This window comes from Nomascus leucogenys, chromosome 15 (assembly GCF_006542625.1).
Source record: "Nomascus leucogenys isolate Asia chromosome 15, Asia_NLE_v1, whole genome shotgun sequence".
NCBI classification, from domain to species: Eukaryota; Metazoa; Chordata; class Mammalia; order Primates; family Hylobatidae; genus Nomascus; species Nomascus leucogenys.
Window position 1 is genome coordinate 13,721,362 of NC_044395.1, and position 17,098 is coordinate 13,738,459.

Genomic DNA, 17,098 nt, shown 5'->3' on the forward strand with positions numbered 1-17,098 from the left:
GATTAGAAAACAAAAAGAAGGAGAATTGGAATGGAGGTATACAGGAGGATTCTGAGGAGATGAGTAAGAGTATCCTAAATCTCTAATTCTCACTTAGGCCCCCCTTGCTAACTGGGTAGCCACTCCTCCCCTGTCAAATGAAACTGATCTTTTCTTGCTTGCAGAGGCAGTAAAATCCCCCTGCCTGAGATAATTTTCTTCCAAGAATAAACTTATTCCCATTTGCTCTGCTCTACTAGCTCAGACAACAGCATGCTCAGTAGGGTTAATTACAAAACACCAAAATAATTGCAAGGCTTTAGTTATTTATATGGAAAAACATACAGAAAATAAGTATGGGCCGGGCACAGTGGCTCACACCTGTAATCCCAGCACTTTGGGAGGCCGAGGTGGGGGGATCACGAGGTCAGGAGATCAAGACCATCCTGGCTAACATGGTGAAACCCCGTCTCCACTAAAAATACAAAAAAATTAGTCGGACGTGGTGGCGGGTGCCTGTAGTCCCAGCTACTTGGGAGGCTGAGCAGGAGAATGGCATGAACCTGGGGGGCGGAGCTTGCAGTGAGCCGAGATTGCACCACTGCACTCCAGCCTGGGCGACAGAGTAAGACTCCGCCTCAAAAGAAAAAAAAAAATTAAAAAGAAAATAAGTATGATAATGGAGATTATAATTATTATTGTATCACTCATGTCCTTCTACCTGTTCTCCATTACAAATCCTAAAAGGACCCAGAAGACATTTCCTACTCCAAGACCTTGAAAATATATTAAAAAGTAGAGCACCCATATATCTGAAAACACTTTATAGGTCAGGGATGCAGATAGGAGACACTGAAATCAGGTTGCCCATTTCAATTTAATGAAGGATGGAAGAGACCAAGCAGTGGCATTCAACCACTAGTGCGTAGGAAAGTAGGCATAATTACATAAGTAGCAAGGCCAGAACAGTAAGTAAAATAGTCTGAATGCCTGAATCTTTTCCAATAGCTAATTGGTCCTGGAATCTTTAGGATTAGAATAAATAGGTGGTCTGTGAATCTGTTTCAACAAAAACACTAAAGCAAAAGCAACATCACTTCCCTAAAAGGAAACAGAAAGACATTGCCACCACTAAAAACTGGATGATGACTACTTATCATATTCCCATTTAACTCTTCATTAAGTATGGGTCTTGAAGAACAAAAGTGATACCAGTTATCCTTTGTAAGAGTAGACAGGTCTGCAAACAAACTCAAGGGTAAATGTGCAGCTTTAGAACCCGAGAGGCATGTCTGCACTAGTGCTACAACAATTATTCCAACTGGAAGCTGAGACTTCCAAGTACTGAATTTAAGTTCTACAGATTACTAGGAAAAATCATCCCCTACCCACAAGCCCCACTTAAAAATGAGCTTGTCAGCTAAGATAAGTAATCTTGACTGTCAAGGAGAAATACAAGAGGGGTAATATACGAGTGTGGATGGAACCCTGGTGGTACCTCCTGGTATTACCAGGCCTAGTGGTAAAAAGTAATCTAAGACTACTAAAACCAAATACAAGTAAAACTACCAAAAGTGTAGATTCCACCAGAAATTATTGAGATCCACCCCTCTCCCCCAACAAACAGGTACAGAACACTGTCCAACAAAGTTATGTGCAGGCAAAGTTAGTTGCAAGCGAAGAAAAAAAGGCAAATAATGGAAGAGTGAAGTCATAAATACCAATTATAGCCCCAGTGTAGAAAAATGAGAGCATCAGTCTATATTTATATTTTGTTCTTTCCTGTTTCATGTAATTATTTGTGAACTTTAACTTTCCTTTTCTTTCTTCTCTATTTTTCCCATTATTCTGTAAACAGTATATACTAGGGTAGTTAAGTTTACAACTGCATCAATAGATTTAAAGATATGGAAATAAAGGAGAAATGAATACCACCCAAAGATCCGAGACTGCGAACTAGATGCAGCAATTCATAAGATTTAGGTTATGTCATTTAAGGAGAGAGAAATGTATTTTCATTTGTGCAAGGAATGCATTAGGGCAGATAAGAATAATTTTTAAAAATATAACTATGGGGAAAATGTATGCGTAGATATTGAAGAGTCCTAGTAGAAGACAGTAATACATACTATTTTTTTTTCTGAATTGTTCCTATTTGAGGGAAAGTCCCAAGATCAGAGGAAACAAGATTTTACCCCACCTGCAGAAGCTAAAATGGAGCAGATAATCCACCTCCCTATATCTTGAGATGGGGTGTGAATACGCGTCCTAAACATAGCCAGTTGGTCCCATGCAGATTTTTGATTCTTGGGGAATGAAGTAAAGGCGAGTGAGAAATCCCATTAGAATATGAGCTCCATGAAGGTAGGAACTTTGTTCACTTCTATTAACTGCACCTACAACACTGCTAGTCACATGGTAAGTACTTAGTAAATATTTTTTAAGTGGAGAAAAAAAAGGACAGTGAGAGATTATTTTCAGCACTCATGAGGGAATAAAAAGTCCAATGATGCGGCTGCAAGTGTCCAGTGGTAAATTCCAGCACGTGGTGTCTAGAGAGGACAGTGCCAGCAGCAATATATGAAGCACAACAAGAGTTCAAACTGTTTCTATCCTTGACTCCCTTGGTTCCTGTCTAAAGCTGGTTCTCCATCCTACCTAACAATTATTTTCGTTTCCCAGTAGTTTTTCAATAAATTCCTTTCCTGACTAAAGTTAATCAAAGCTGGTTTCTATGACTCGCATTCAAGAACACCAACTAGTACAGAAGTATAAATGCACTTAGGATAATTATACCATCAGGGACAGAAAACAATTCACTGTACAGTTAGGTGCCACATGAAGACATTTTGGTCAACAATGGACCACAGATACAACAGTGGTCCCATAAGATTACAATGCAGCTGTGACATCTTAGCATCATAACACAACATATAACTCAAGCACTTGAGTGATGCTGGTATAAACAAACTTACTGCACTGCTGTATAAATTTACAGCACATAAAATTATGTACAGTACATAATACTTGATAATCAATGACCATGTTACTGGCTTATGGATTTATTATACTATTAATCATTATTTCAGGTGTACTCCTACTTATAAAAAAAAAAGAAATGAACTGTAAAACAGCCTCAGGCAGGTCTTTCAGGAGGTATTCCAGAGGAAGGCACTACTAGCATAGGAGATAAAGACTCCATATATGTCACTGCCCCGATGACCTTCTAGTGAGAACAGATGTGAAGGTGGAAGATAGTGATATTGATCCTGACCATCAGGATCAGGATAGTGTTTTGTGTGTGTTTGTGGCTTCATTTTCAATTAAAAAAAAAGTTTAAAAAGTAGAAAAATAAAATAAAATTTTAAAAATAAAAACGCTTATAGAATAAAGATATAAACAAAATGCTTTTGTACAGCTGTACAATGTGTTTGCATTTTAAACTGTTATTACAAAAGAGTCAAAACGTTTTAAAAAATTAGAAAGCTTATAAAGTAAAAAAGTTAAACTAAGCTAAGGTTGATTTACTATTAAAGAAAGAAAAAAAATTATATAAATGTAGTATAGCCTAAGTGTACAGTGTTGATAAAGTCTATAGTAGTGTACAGTAATGTCCTAGGCCTCCACATTCACTCACCACTCACTCACTGACTCTTCCACAGCAAACTCCAGTCCTGCAAGATCTTCATGGTAAGTACCCTAGACAGGTATAGCAGTTTTTATCTTTTATACCATATCGTCACTGTACCTGTTCTATGTTTAGATGTATTTAGATACACAAATATTTACCACTGTGTTACAATATTCATTATAGTCACATGCTGTACAGGTTTATAGCCTAGGAGTAATAGGCTGTACCATATAGCCTGGGTGTGTAGTAGGCTATACCACCTAGGTTTGGGTAAGTATACTCTATGATGTTTGCAACATAAAATCACCTAACGATAAATTTCTCAGAACATGTCCCTATCATTAAGCAATGGATGACTGTATGGACATATATATGTATGTATGTACATGTATATATATATGTGTATGTGTGTGTCTGTCTATATACAAAAAACCTTTTGTAGTAGACTGGAAGTTAAATAAACTCTGATGACAGACTTATGCTCAAAGCTATAATATTTATTAATCTAACAAATCCATTAATATGTTAGATTAAACCAAATGAAACCATAGATACCATAGCATTTTTTAACCTAAAAAAAATTTCATCCGGTTTAACCTAATATACCTAGATTGTGTTAAATGATAAAGCAGTATCTATTTTCCCCTACCTAGTTGTTCTCAGATAGTTTTAAAAAGTTATCTTAAAAATCTCACTTAATTTGTCTAATATTCTTAAATGCTTAGGCTTTAAAACACTACTAATAATACCACAAAGTCTTGTTATACGACACTGATTGAGACTTATAGAATGTTAACCCCCTTAAAATCTACACAGTAGAGAACTTTGGGGGAAAAATAGACACATTCAATAAGAATGAATTAGAATCACAGAATGAATTAAAGCCACAGGCATTCTGTAACCAAAAGAACAACTAATGTGACTTACATTCAGGCTGTTTGTCTAAAACTCCTCCAGTCAAATGGGTATTCATATTATCCTTAAAGTCATTAAGGAAGAAAAGCACATAACTTTTCCAGTAACCGATTCTAGTTACCAACACCCAGAAACCTGTTTTGGGGGGTATTTTTTTTTTCTTGTATGTTTGCCTATATCATACCTGCTACATTTCCTTTTACATTTACAGAATTAAAGTTAGTTCCTCACTAGACAATATTTATTAACTCTTCATATACTTAAAGCGAATTACTAATTTAGCCCTCAGCATTTCTCTTTATATTCACCATCCTAATTCCTTTAGTATTTCCTCAAGAGTCTATTTTCCAGTCCTTTTCTCATATTCATATTCTGTGAACTTACTGCACATTTGCCAAATCTTCCTAACCGGAGAACTTAGTATATCCTAAAAGTAGATCCACATGAATGAACAGACTAATTTGGGGGGTAGGTAAATATGTACCCCAAAGAAAAAGATCAAAAAGGAATCAATGATATGGAGTATACAGCAGGAACTACTGGAATTGTCAAATACTTACCCAATCATTCTTAATCCATGTGTTAATACATGTGCAAAGCTAAAAGAAATATACTGTGGAAAATGAGATAAAATAGGTTTGCTCTTGTGTTTCTTCCTTTTTTTTAACGTATTAACAAAGTTCTCTAAGAAGGGTCCAATAACAAATGATTAGATTTTGCTCTAACACAAGAGTTCTTAACTGGCATTACCACCCTCTAAAGTGTTTGGCCAATGGGGAATTTTTTACCTGAATGGCACTTCTTCCTGTGGAACATCCACATAGTAACGAATAAAAAACCTCTCAGAATCTTCTCGTTCACCATCAGTAACAACGCTGCCATTAAGTTTGGAAACTGATGGCAATCTATAAGTTAAAACCAAAATAAAGACATTTTTTAAGATACTAATATATTTAGCTTTAGAAAGAAACTAATTGGCTTGTGGCCCAGTCTTATTTTCTTGAAACGACACATTTGATGTAGTTCCATTTGTATACAACTAATGACATGAACTAAAGTGGTCTAAACTGAAAGGACAAAAAAAATTGAGTTTCACTTTCATGTGACACTGAACTTTCATAATCATACCTCCTCTTTCACAACAAGATTCTAGGCAGCACTGTCCAACTTATATTAATATAATGAAGCCACATATGTAATTTTAAATTATTTAATGGCTGCATTTTTAAGAAATAAAAATTAAACACATGAAATTAATTTTAATAATATATTTCACTTAACCCAATGTATCCAGAATATATCATTTCAACATGTAATCAATATTTTTAAATGAGCTAATTTACATTTTTAGTCATATAAAATATTTGAAATCCAGTATTTATTTTACCCTTATAGCACATTTCAATTCAGACAAAACATATTTCAAGTACTCATAGCCAAACATAGCTAATGGCTACCATATTAAACAGCCCAGTCTAGAGAGTAGTCAGTAAAACTGGGTTATATAATTCAAGAATTAACTTATGATATTTGCAAAAGAATTGTGTAAAGAAAATAACGCACAAGACCTACTGCAAGGCGTATTCTTCAAAGAAAAGTATGCTCACATTTATTTCTTCAGAAAGGTATTAATGTGTACGTTAACAACTGCAAAGCAGTAAGGATCCGCTAAGCCCTAGCTTGTCACAAACATCAACAACCTGTTTAAAGAACCACTCTTCTTTAGAGAACCTTAAAGCCTACAGTTCCCCTTTTAAAACTACTATGTACAGTAAACAAAGAGAAAAAAAGCAAAGCTCTATGGCCCTTGCATTTTAGCCCAAATCTTATTCCTGCTAAAGGTTCATACAAAAATAAATACTCATGGGAAATTCCCGAGTATGTGGAGGCAGAGGCTGAGAAACAAAAGGCAAGGGGAGTCAGACAGAAGATAATAATTGTGGTCATATTTAAGTCAATCTACATTCAAGAAGAAAATGCAGATGCTGCCCTCTTAAGTTTTCCACTAATGAAATAGCCCAAGTTTCAGGAATATACAATCTAAATGATCAACATGTTAAGAGAGAAAATAAGAATAGAAATGATTCCCTACGGTACGTACTTTTACTTTGTGACCCAAAACAGGACTTCAAATATTCTAAGTATTGAAAAGTATAAAAACAGATTTGTAGAAAAATTTTTCAGTGGTGTCAGCAGCCCAGTTACATCTCTTGTTTTCCTCATCATATTGCTCGCATTCCTTTTCATCCAGGATTTGGAGCTACAGAGGCAGCTCCTTCAAGCACAGTCTACTCAAAGGATGAATAATTTCATAGTGCACTCCCACTAAACAGTGCATTATTCCTTTAATGAAACAATAAGGCCTCACAAAAACAAAGCAAAACAATCAGGACAACAGACCTGGCTATTACCAATTTCCTTCGCTCCTCGGTGGTATATGGCTGCAGAAGAGGAATTCCTAACAATCTCACTTCTTCCAGTTTGGGAAATGAATTTAGCTTATCAATGTCTTCCCAGGACTGCAAACCTAATTTGAGAATATATTGTTTAAGTAAATCCAGAGATGCACACAAATAAGAAGAGAAACATAGCAAAAATATTAGCTCAATTAATAACTTCTGAAATGTTAAAATGATCATAAACTAAATGGTTTGAAAGTTTTCTTTATCCAAGGCAAGAGTAGAACATAGTTAAAACCACAAAAACTTCCCCATAGCATCTCCTACCTCTGTGATCCAGGGGTTAAGAAAGAGAGTGTTATTGTCTAACATCCTCTCATCTACTCATTTTCTACCAAAATGACTTATAAAGAGGGGTCACTGGTAGTTTCATCAATAAGCAGGATGTATGCCATGATTATGTAATTTAAAGAAAGCTATGTGACCAACTCATTTCACTCAAATATAGACTCATGGAATAAAACTATTGATCAGAGTTGATACTAACATACTCAAATTTTTACCTGAAAAATTCTAAAATGAGGCAAGGTCAACAGAACCAGAAACTAAATACAGCTGTCCCTTGTATCCGTGGGGGACTGGTTCCAGGACCTCCTACAGATACCAAAATCCACAGATGCTCAAGTCCCTTATATAAAGTAGTATAGCATTTGCATATAACTTACACAAACCCTCCTGTATACTTTATCTCTAGGTTACTTTTAATAGCTAATACAATGTAAATAATTGTGATATTGTATTGTTTAGGGAATAATGACAAGAAAAAAAGTCTGTGCATGTTCAGTGCAGACACAACTACCCTTCTTCCCCATGTATTTTCAATCTGCAGTTGGTTGAATGCATAGATGAAGAGTCCATGAATATGGAGGGATGACTGTATTATCAATTTGGTGACAGGACAGACAGATCTAAAATTTAAAACAAACAAAAACAAAAAACCTGAACCTTTGAGTAAGGAGAATATGTAACAAATTAAGATTTTTATTCCTAAAATGAAACTCTTCTTATAGCTATGAGAAAATGTATTCTCCAAGTCAATACTTGACTTCTAAGTCAGGTAGGTCTTCTACAAAGGAAAAATTTTTCTATAATAATGAAGCTGGTCAATTTTACAATGCATCAGGTCTATTTCATAGAACAACATAGTCTCATCCTATTTTTATCAACCTTCAGCAAGGGTAAAGACAGGAACAATTTATGAGGTCTCCGGTGTATAACTATCCCAAGTCACAACTATCCTCATCCCTTAGAATGGCATTTCCATCAAGGAGGAAGAATAGTTAGCTCAAGGGGTGTCAAGGTGAAATAAACAGCTTCCTTATGCAAAACACTGGATTTTAAAACTTATTTCCCACTTTTAAAACCTCTATGGTAAATTAAACTAAGTTTATGTTTTTTCAGTTGTAGGTTAGAGTTATTTCTAATTATGTAGGTGTTTTCAGAAATAAGCTAAAAGACAACATCAAGAGAATGAGAAAAAAAGTCACAGACTGGGAGAATGTATTTGCAGAAGACATATCTCATAAAGAACTGTTATTCAAAATATACAAAGAATCCTTAAAACTTAATAATAAGGAATAAAAAACAATCTGGCTACAAAACGAGCCACAGACCTGAACAGACACCTCACCAAAGAAGACATACCGATAGCAAACAAGCATACGAAAAGATGTTCAATATCATACATCATTAGAGAATTGCAGATTAAAACAAGATACCCCAATATACCTATTAGAATAGTCAAAATCCAAAACACTGAGAACATCAAACTCTGGTAAAGATGTAGAGCAAGAGGAACTCTTGAACTGCTGGTGGGAATGCAAAATGATATAGCCACTTTGGAAGACAGTTTGACAGTTTCTTATAAAACTAATCATAATCTTACCATACGATCCAGCAGTCATGCTCCTTAGTATTTACCTAAATGAACTGAAAACTCATGTCCACACAAAAATTTGCATACAGATGTTTACAGCAGCTTTATTCATAACTGCCCAAACTTGGAAGCAACCAAGATGTCCTTCAGTAAGTAGGTGAGTAGATAAAATAAACTGTAGTACATCCAGAAAATGGAATAGTATTCAGCACTAAAAAGAAATGAGCTATCAAGCCATGAAAAGGCATGGAGGACTTAAAGGCATATTCCTAAGTGAAAGAAGCTAATCTGAGAAGGTTACACACTGTATGATTCCAACTAGATGACATTCTGGAAAAGGCAAAACTATGCAGATAGTAAAAAGATGAGTGGTTGCCGGGATTGGAGGGGGTAAATAGGTGGAGCACAGAGGATTTTTAGGGCAGGGAAACTATTCTGAATGTTACTACAATGGTGGATACATGTCACTACACATTTGTGAAAATCCGTAGAATTTACAACACCAATAGTGAACCCTAAGGTAAATTATGGACTTGAGTGATAACAATAAGTCAACATAGGTTCATTGACTGAAATGGTACAAATGTACCATTTTGCTATGGGACACTGATAGTGGGGGAAGTTGTATATATGTGGGAACAAGGGGTATATGAAAACTCTCTGTACTCTCTGTTGAATTTTAATGTAAACCTTAAACTGTTCTAAAAAATAAAGTTTATCAATAAAAAAAGAAGCTAAATATATTCATTCCTGTGATACACAGGATCGAATGGCAATAAACTGACAATCAATTACATACAGATACTAAAAAAGTCAGCATTTGAAAAGACAGCAGGTTGGGATTTCTTAAACTAAGTCCAGATAAAATGGTCTATTTTGTAATTCTTTGTACTATTTTTACTGTGTCTTTTAATATCCAGTGCATCAATTTCATTTCACTTTTTTCATAGCATGACCCCTCTAATGTATAAAATATAAATTGTCAATGTAATGCTATGCCACTTAATATTTATCAGATCATTTATGAAAATGAGTGTCTTAAATTTAGCCAATCATAGGCATCTGCATGTCATATAGAAAATTCACTCTAAAAAAGATAAAACTGTGACTGAAAGAAATATACTTTCATTGTATTTCATGCATATGCTCAGGTTAATTTGCATGTAGAATAAGAACAAGCCTGAACCTCACCTGACTTGTGGAGGCTGATGGATCGAAGATTAGGAAACAACCTGGCCAATGAATCATCAGGCTCCTCAATAGCATTCAAATGATTGTTGGCCAGGACGAGGGTATCCAGTGAAGGAAACATAACTCCTAACTTTCGTATTTCAGTCCAGTCTTGGAGGTTATTGTCTGTTATATGTAGTAGCTTAAGAGAATGACAGCAAATAGAAGGACAAGACACTGTTTCATAGTCATTAAGGCACAGGAAGAGCTCCTCCAAACTGCAGAGAAAAAAGGAAATATTTCATTGTTTAAAGCAGTTTACTTTCTACTTTACACCTATTTTCATTCATTCAATAAATAAGTAAGTGCCTACTATATGTGAGAGTCTGCTAGGAATTGTGGAGAAAATACCAAGATGTCTTCCTGAAGTTCAAAATATAGCTGGGAAGACAAAACCTAAAGTACACACTGAAATAGCAAAGAATGATATAAGGTGGTGCGAAATTACTTTTGTGCTTAAATAATTAAGTACTAAATTAAGCAGTACTAACTGTAAGTATAATAGTCATTCACATAAGAATGAAATTAAAATTATAGTTAGAATAACCAGGAAGAATGCATGGCCTTGAAGGAGGGGAGGACTTCCATAAGTTGAGAGGAGATAGAAGAAAATTCCAGAAACAACATGAACAAATGTTTAGAAGTAGAAATAATAACTATCATTTATTGAATCCCTACCCTGTGTCAGACCCTATGCCAGGTGTATTATAGATTTTAGTTCTACTTCTGCAGGTAAATGCAATTACGCCCATTTTACAGACAAGGAAACTGAGCTCAAAGAAGTTACATAGCTTATCAAAGGTCATATGGTTAGTAGTGAAACTAGCACTTAAAAGCTCATTCTGTGCCATGCTGGGTGTTGGGTGCAGTGAGGAAACCAATCTCATTAGAGTGATAGTGTGAAATTAAGACGGAATAAGATGAAGAGTGTGAAATTAAGATGGACAAGATTCTAAAGGGCTTTGAGAATTTCCATATTTAGACAGTCAAAGAAACTATAGCCTCTTTAAATTTCCTTTGCACACTTACATGTAAATACAAAGAGGGACAAACGAAACATAATAAAGCATGTTTTAATTGACAAAAATAAAATTTCTTTCTTAAATTATTGAAAATAATACTAGGTCAATTTTCCCATCAGATCAGCTAGGCACTTAATCATCTGAATGTTAACACATTTTAGTGATACTATGACTTTTCCTCCCAAAGAAAAGGGTTGAGGCTCAATTCTCATATCAGAAGATTAAAATAGAGTAAGGCTGAGTTGATTTAAAGTGATAAGTGCTTCTCAGGGGTATTTTCTAGCCCAGAGATGACATATCCCATGTCTTGGTGCTACTCAACACTGAACATGTATTCCACTGGAAATGCTAATAGATTACCCTCACATTCTCATTCCAATAACTTCGTTTTTCTAACCTCTTTCTCCACTCAATCTGCAGTTCTAGTATTTCTTGGGTGGGAGATCAGCAGTAATCCTACGTACTAACACAGATGGCAACATAACTCCCTCGCCCTCATGCTCTCTGGGCTTACTCTGGTAACTCCTGTAGTATCGTGTGGACTGTCTCCCAAGAAGCTTTGCTGTTGTTGAGGACAAGTTTGCGAACCCCAGAGAAGGACCCAGCACATGTTCTTTCTAAAACCGACAAATTCAGAGGGTTGGAACTCAGGTTTAGAAACTCCAACTGAGGAACATTTGACACAATTTTACTGACCTAAGGAGAAAAAAAGAAAAGCATTATCAGGCAGTAATCAGAGCTGTTAAATAGCAATCATGCTCAAGAAAGCCTAGGGGAGCAGGTCTCCAGGCAAAGGGCCATTTACATCAAGGAGTCCTATTTAGTGACGGTACTCACAGAGGGACATAAGTGATTTCAACAAACCTTGGCAAATAATTAAATCTTTCAATGAAATAGTGGCATAACTGACTGGTACATAACAGAACTTAATGGTAAAAAGGAAGATTTCCTATGTTGCCTTTAGAAAGGTTTCTGATTCTGCTCTGTGTGATGTTCTCTTTGATAAGTGGAGAAAAGATAGTTTTGATGACATTTCTTAAAGAGTTGAGATTAGCTCATATAATTCTCTTTGAATATCTCCTTCCCCTCATTCTTAGCAAAATATTAAGGCTAATTAAAGGTTAAAATTCACCTGGTAACAATTCACATGTTAAATTTGACTGCATTATCACAATCATTTAGAAAACAGTTTCAATTTGGTTCAAAGATAAACCAAACTTTAACATATGTTTACTTAAAAACAAAAAAAAATTCATAACTATATAATCAAAGGGAAAACAAGATTATCAACAATTTAGCTAGCAACTTGGTAGACAAAAAGGAAAAAAAGAAAATGAGCATTATTGACCTTAGCTATTTGGTCTGCATGGTACTAGTCTCTCTGATATAGTTTATTCATTAAATTCTCAAAACAACTTGCAAGATACTACTACTTTCATTTTAATAAATGAGGAATCTGAGGCTCAGAAATGTTAAATAATTTCACTAAGGCCTTACAGTTACAAAGGTCACGTCTGGGATTTAAAACTCAGAGCCATTTTTCTTTCCAATATACCATATTTACACATCATAAATATAAGCAGAAAAAATGAATAAAGAAAACTGAAGACTAGTTGGTACAATCTGCGAGAAGGATCAGCTTAAACAAGTATGAAATAAATGCTAGATGTCCAGCAAATGTATTAAGCATCAAACAACCAGGCAATGTGGTAAGTAAAAGTTACAAGAAAAAGAGAAAAGAGTAGTTAGGATTAGTTTTAGAGTCAAAAAACCTGGGTTCAGACGAGGTTCCAACACTTCCTAGCTGTGTGATTTCAGACAAGTGACTTAATCTTTCCAAATCTCAGTTTCCTCATTTGTCAAATAGGGAAAATAGTTCCCATCTGCTAGTAGGATTAAATAAGATACACAGTAAAGTGCTTAGCATAGCAAGTGACACATTTTTTTGAAACCTGTTTCCCTACGTACCCCCCAATGGCATGTAAGCTCTATAAAAGCAGATACAGTACTTACCTACTTCACTACTGCACAGTGAACACTTATTTATTGAATAACTTGATGGCACAAGATCATTTAATAAATGTAACTATTATGAACATAAGCATAATATGAACCATTATCTCAACCTTGGCTACCCATCAGAATCACTGACAGAATTTAAAATATGCTGATTCCAAGGTTCCACCATAATTACTGAATCAGAAGCTTCATAGGTTGGACAAGCTTCAGGGTTGCAACCTGAATATCTTTCTTTTCAGAGCTCCAGAAGTAATGCCAAAAGAGTATCCAGGAGGGAGAACCAGGGGTAGAAATAAAAAGTAACCTGTACTTTTACATCAGACCTACTGTGTAAACATTCAGTTTGGCAGCTCTAAAATCAGTGAGAAGTAGATTAATTCCAAGAAGTTTCAGAAGAGTGGGTGAGAAGAAAAGGTTCCCTGCATTCACTATTTCACTTATTCCACACACTAACCCTATAAAGTGGGTACCATTTTTATCCTCATTTTACAAATGAAGAAATGAACTGCCTTTTAGAGAAAATACACTAGGCTTCCGTTTAAAGTGTAAGGAATTTATACCAGTGTGCACATATTCTCTTGCTTGATCCCTTTTGCGATCAAATGGTACCAAACATTTGTGCAATATATGGCTAGTATTTGGAGCTTAGTCTGTGACCAAAACACAGCTAAATAGTTTATGCAGGAACCAATCTGTACTGCATTCTATGATTGAATACTGATACGAAAAACTTTCATACAGAAGATGCTTACCAGCTATACTTAACCTCTTTGTGAGGGTGGGAGGGGGACAGGAATTATGCTCCAACTAAAGCACGAAGAATAACTTAATTATAGGACAACCCCAGTTAAATAAAAACAAAACATAAACCCTTTGCTAACTACTACCACTCATATTTTATTTTTATAATAAAGAGGAAAACACTTTAAAAAATAGATAATTTAAGGGTTTTGAAACAATTTCTGGGAGATTTCCCAAGGCTAGCAGATATATGATATAATCATCACAGTCTGCATCAGCATTACTGTACAGCGAAAATTAATATTCAGAATGACTTGTTAACCCTAGAATATCCTAAAAGATAAAACTGGACTAGAATTTAATCATTCAAGCAGGAAAAATAACAAATGTTAGAAATAAATGAGTATTTTCTTTAAAGGGATGAAATAAAAAAGGTTTTTTTGAGTAACCTCAAATTGATAAGACTCGGGAAGACATAATATTCATTACACAGATAAATTTACTTATGACAGAAAAACTTCCCAGTACCAAAAGCCGACAAACATTCCATGAGTTTCTAGGGCAGTATATTGACTTCTCTTTTTTAAATTCTAAAAATAAAAAAGACTCCTCCAACTGGAATGAGTATGCTCATGTGCAGAAACATGGAGATGAACTCAGATCACATTTTAGGTTTCTACAATTCTGTGATGTAATAGGGGACCCTTTACTTTGGCTTCCAAAAAGGAAGAAACTGAAGATTTAAGAAAAATGGGAAAAGGGTTTTAAGATAACAATCTGTCATCTGTACCTAAGCTATTCTCTACCTTACCTGAGTGGCTACTTCCTCCCTCCTCTCAACCACTAGGTTTAATTTCTTTTATAAAATGGTTTTGATAAGGAATGGAGTAAAAAAAGGTACCTTGGGAAAGGTCAGACAAAGATCTACTCAGCCAAAAATTCAAGTCAAAAGCTAAAAAAAAATGCATTATTTTTAAACATAGGTGCCCAATTTTAGAAGGGTGAAGACAAATCTTTGCCTCCCCTGAAGTATTACTTTTCTCATCCATATTTATCTTAGTCTCTGCATATATAGCAGCCAGCAAATTAAGCTACAAAAGAAGTTACTCATAACCTATAATATTCTTGGTCATCCAAAAAACTAAGGGAAAAATTATACAACTGGTTCCACATTGCCCTATCAATACCGGCTAAAATAAATTCCGTTAATGGCTAAGGACAAATTATCTTTTTGGTAATCAGATATATGGGTTGAAATGTAATGTCCTAAAACTGGCGACCTATGAAGCATTTGTGGCCTGGCCAAGAGTTTAAGCAATCCTAAAAATCAACATTCTTTTGTCATATTTCTCCCTTTTCTATGTTCTGATATATCCTCTAGAAGACTGGGATCAACTACAGTTAAGGATAAAGAGGAAATATAAAGGAATGATGAAAACAAAAATAAATTAGAAAATGGATACCTGAAAGCAGCAGCAACAAATATTTACTTGAAAACTACCTGAAAACAGACTATAGAGCACTTAGGAATATACAAACTGAGTACAAATACAGTATAAATAAGTATGTGACCCTCTGGCTATATGTCAATGTGGCTTGAGAAAAATTTAACATAGACCTTTGTCTAAGCAGAGAAAAATGCTGAATTACTTAGTGTATACACTGTGTACTGATCCATATTACATACATCTTCCTCCTGAGGTAGCAACTACATCACTATTAAACTGTTCCCACCAATTAGCAATAGCTTATATACATGGTCAAAGCACAAAACGTTTGTAAAATTTTGTATTTCCAAAGAAACAAATCTGAAGTGCAGATAAAGCATGCGTAGCAGTTAAATGTTTCAGAGGACCAAGAAGGCACAATCTGTAATTTGTTAAACAGTAAACTATACAAGTTGTTCAGATAAGTAAATAAATATATATATACACAAATAGAAATTATTTTTTAGAATAGCCCTATAAATTTGAGTATGTTAATAAATCACTTACAAACAGGTGACATGCATTGCAAAGAATTTTGATTAAAATCCTAATAAAAGTAGGAAATATAACCAAGAACACAGTTACCAGATTAAACAAGGGCATAAAACAGATAAATGTAAGAAAAGCTTACCAAAACTAGGTTATGGATAGGTTTTTCTTAAACAAGAAATCTGTCTTAGGATTTGTGTAGCATTCAATACCTACTAAGTGTTTCAATGGTTAATTTTATCGGCAAGCCTATCTTATGGATGAGCAAACTAAAGCTCTAAAGGATTAAGTGAATTTCTTAAGATCACAGGAAAAGTTGGAAAAAGAGGCACTGATTAATCCTTAAGATATAATCATTTAATCATTAATGCACTCAACAAATATTTGACTACTTGGTATGCTGGGCTTATGATACAAAAAAAGATAAAAATCTCCACTTGGAATAAGCTCATAGTCTATTGGGAAAACTGTCAAGTAAGCAAGTCATTATACCAGACTGTGATAAATCCTTTCATAGTGGTATAGTGTAGGTGCTCTGGGATAATCTGACTCTGTCTGTGAGACAGCCAGGGAAAATTTCACAGAGGAATAGCAACTTGGGCCAAGTCTTGAAGGATAAATAGGAAGTGGCCAGGTAGACAAGAGAAGAAAGAGAGCAGTGGGTTCAGAATGAATAAAAGCAAGGAAGCTTTTTATTTCGAGTTTATCATGAGCTGCAAGTAAAAGTATATGGCTAAAGAGGGAGAAAAAGTTCTAGAAATAGCAAAGGGCCATATGATGAAGGGTTACGCTTATAGAGTCAGACTTTAGTTTCTAGGCAAAGAAAGGCAACTGTAGGCCTTTATGCAGGACAGTGTCATAATCATGCTTCATGTATTACAAGGAGTCTGTGGTAGCACTATGGAAGACAGCTTAGTGGAAACAGAATAAAGCCGGATCCAGGAAAACCCATTAGGAAAGTCTTCCTAAGGTCAAATCAAAAAATAAGAGCCCAAATTAAGGCAGAAGAATGAACCAAGTATGAAGAACACTTTAACCTTATTCTTCAGGGTAGCTTCTATCACGTAATGTTATAAGCAGGTAGGTAATGTTACATATAATAATAAGAGAATGTTACAAAACTGTATTTGTGTACTTTTACAAACTATGTGTATAGTTTATACTTACTCTGAGGTTGAGACATCAGTTATGTCAAACTACCCAAGGGATTTGATAATATAAGAAAAGTTGTAAAATATTTGAATAAATTT

At 34.9% G+C, this 17,098-nt stretch overlaps 1 protein-coding gene across 4 annotated transcripts in view; it reads right to left on the reverse strand.

Annotated features, from left to right (window-relative positions):
- The window catches only part of TBCEL (tubulin folding cofactor E like), a 76,677-nt gene that overhangs the window by 35,109 nt on the left and 24,470 nt on the right, over nucleotides 1-17,098 (reverse strand). For all 4 annotated transcript variants that reach the window (XM_003253292.4, XM_030829025.1, XM_030829026.1 and 1 more), the window contains 4 exons: nucleotides 11,627-11,808; nucleotides 10,052-10,308; nucleotides 6,926-7,052; nucleotides 5,314-5,430 (listed from right to left, as the gene is read on the reverse strand). In XM_003253292.4, the coding sequence (XP_003253340.1) occupies nucleotides 5,314-5,430; nucleotides 6,926-7,052; nucleotides 10,052-10,308; nucleotides 11,627-11,808 (683 nt within the window). The remainder of the gene's footprint in view (nucleotides 1-5,313; nucleotides 5,431-6,925; nucleotides 7,053-10,051; nucleotides 10,309-11,626; nucleotides 11,809-17,098) is intronic.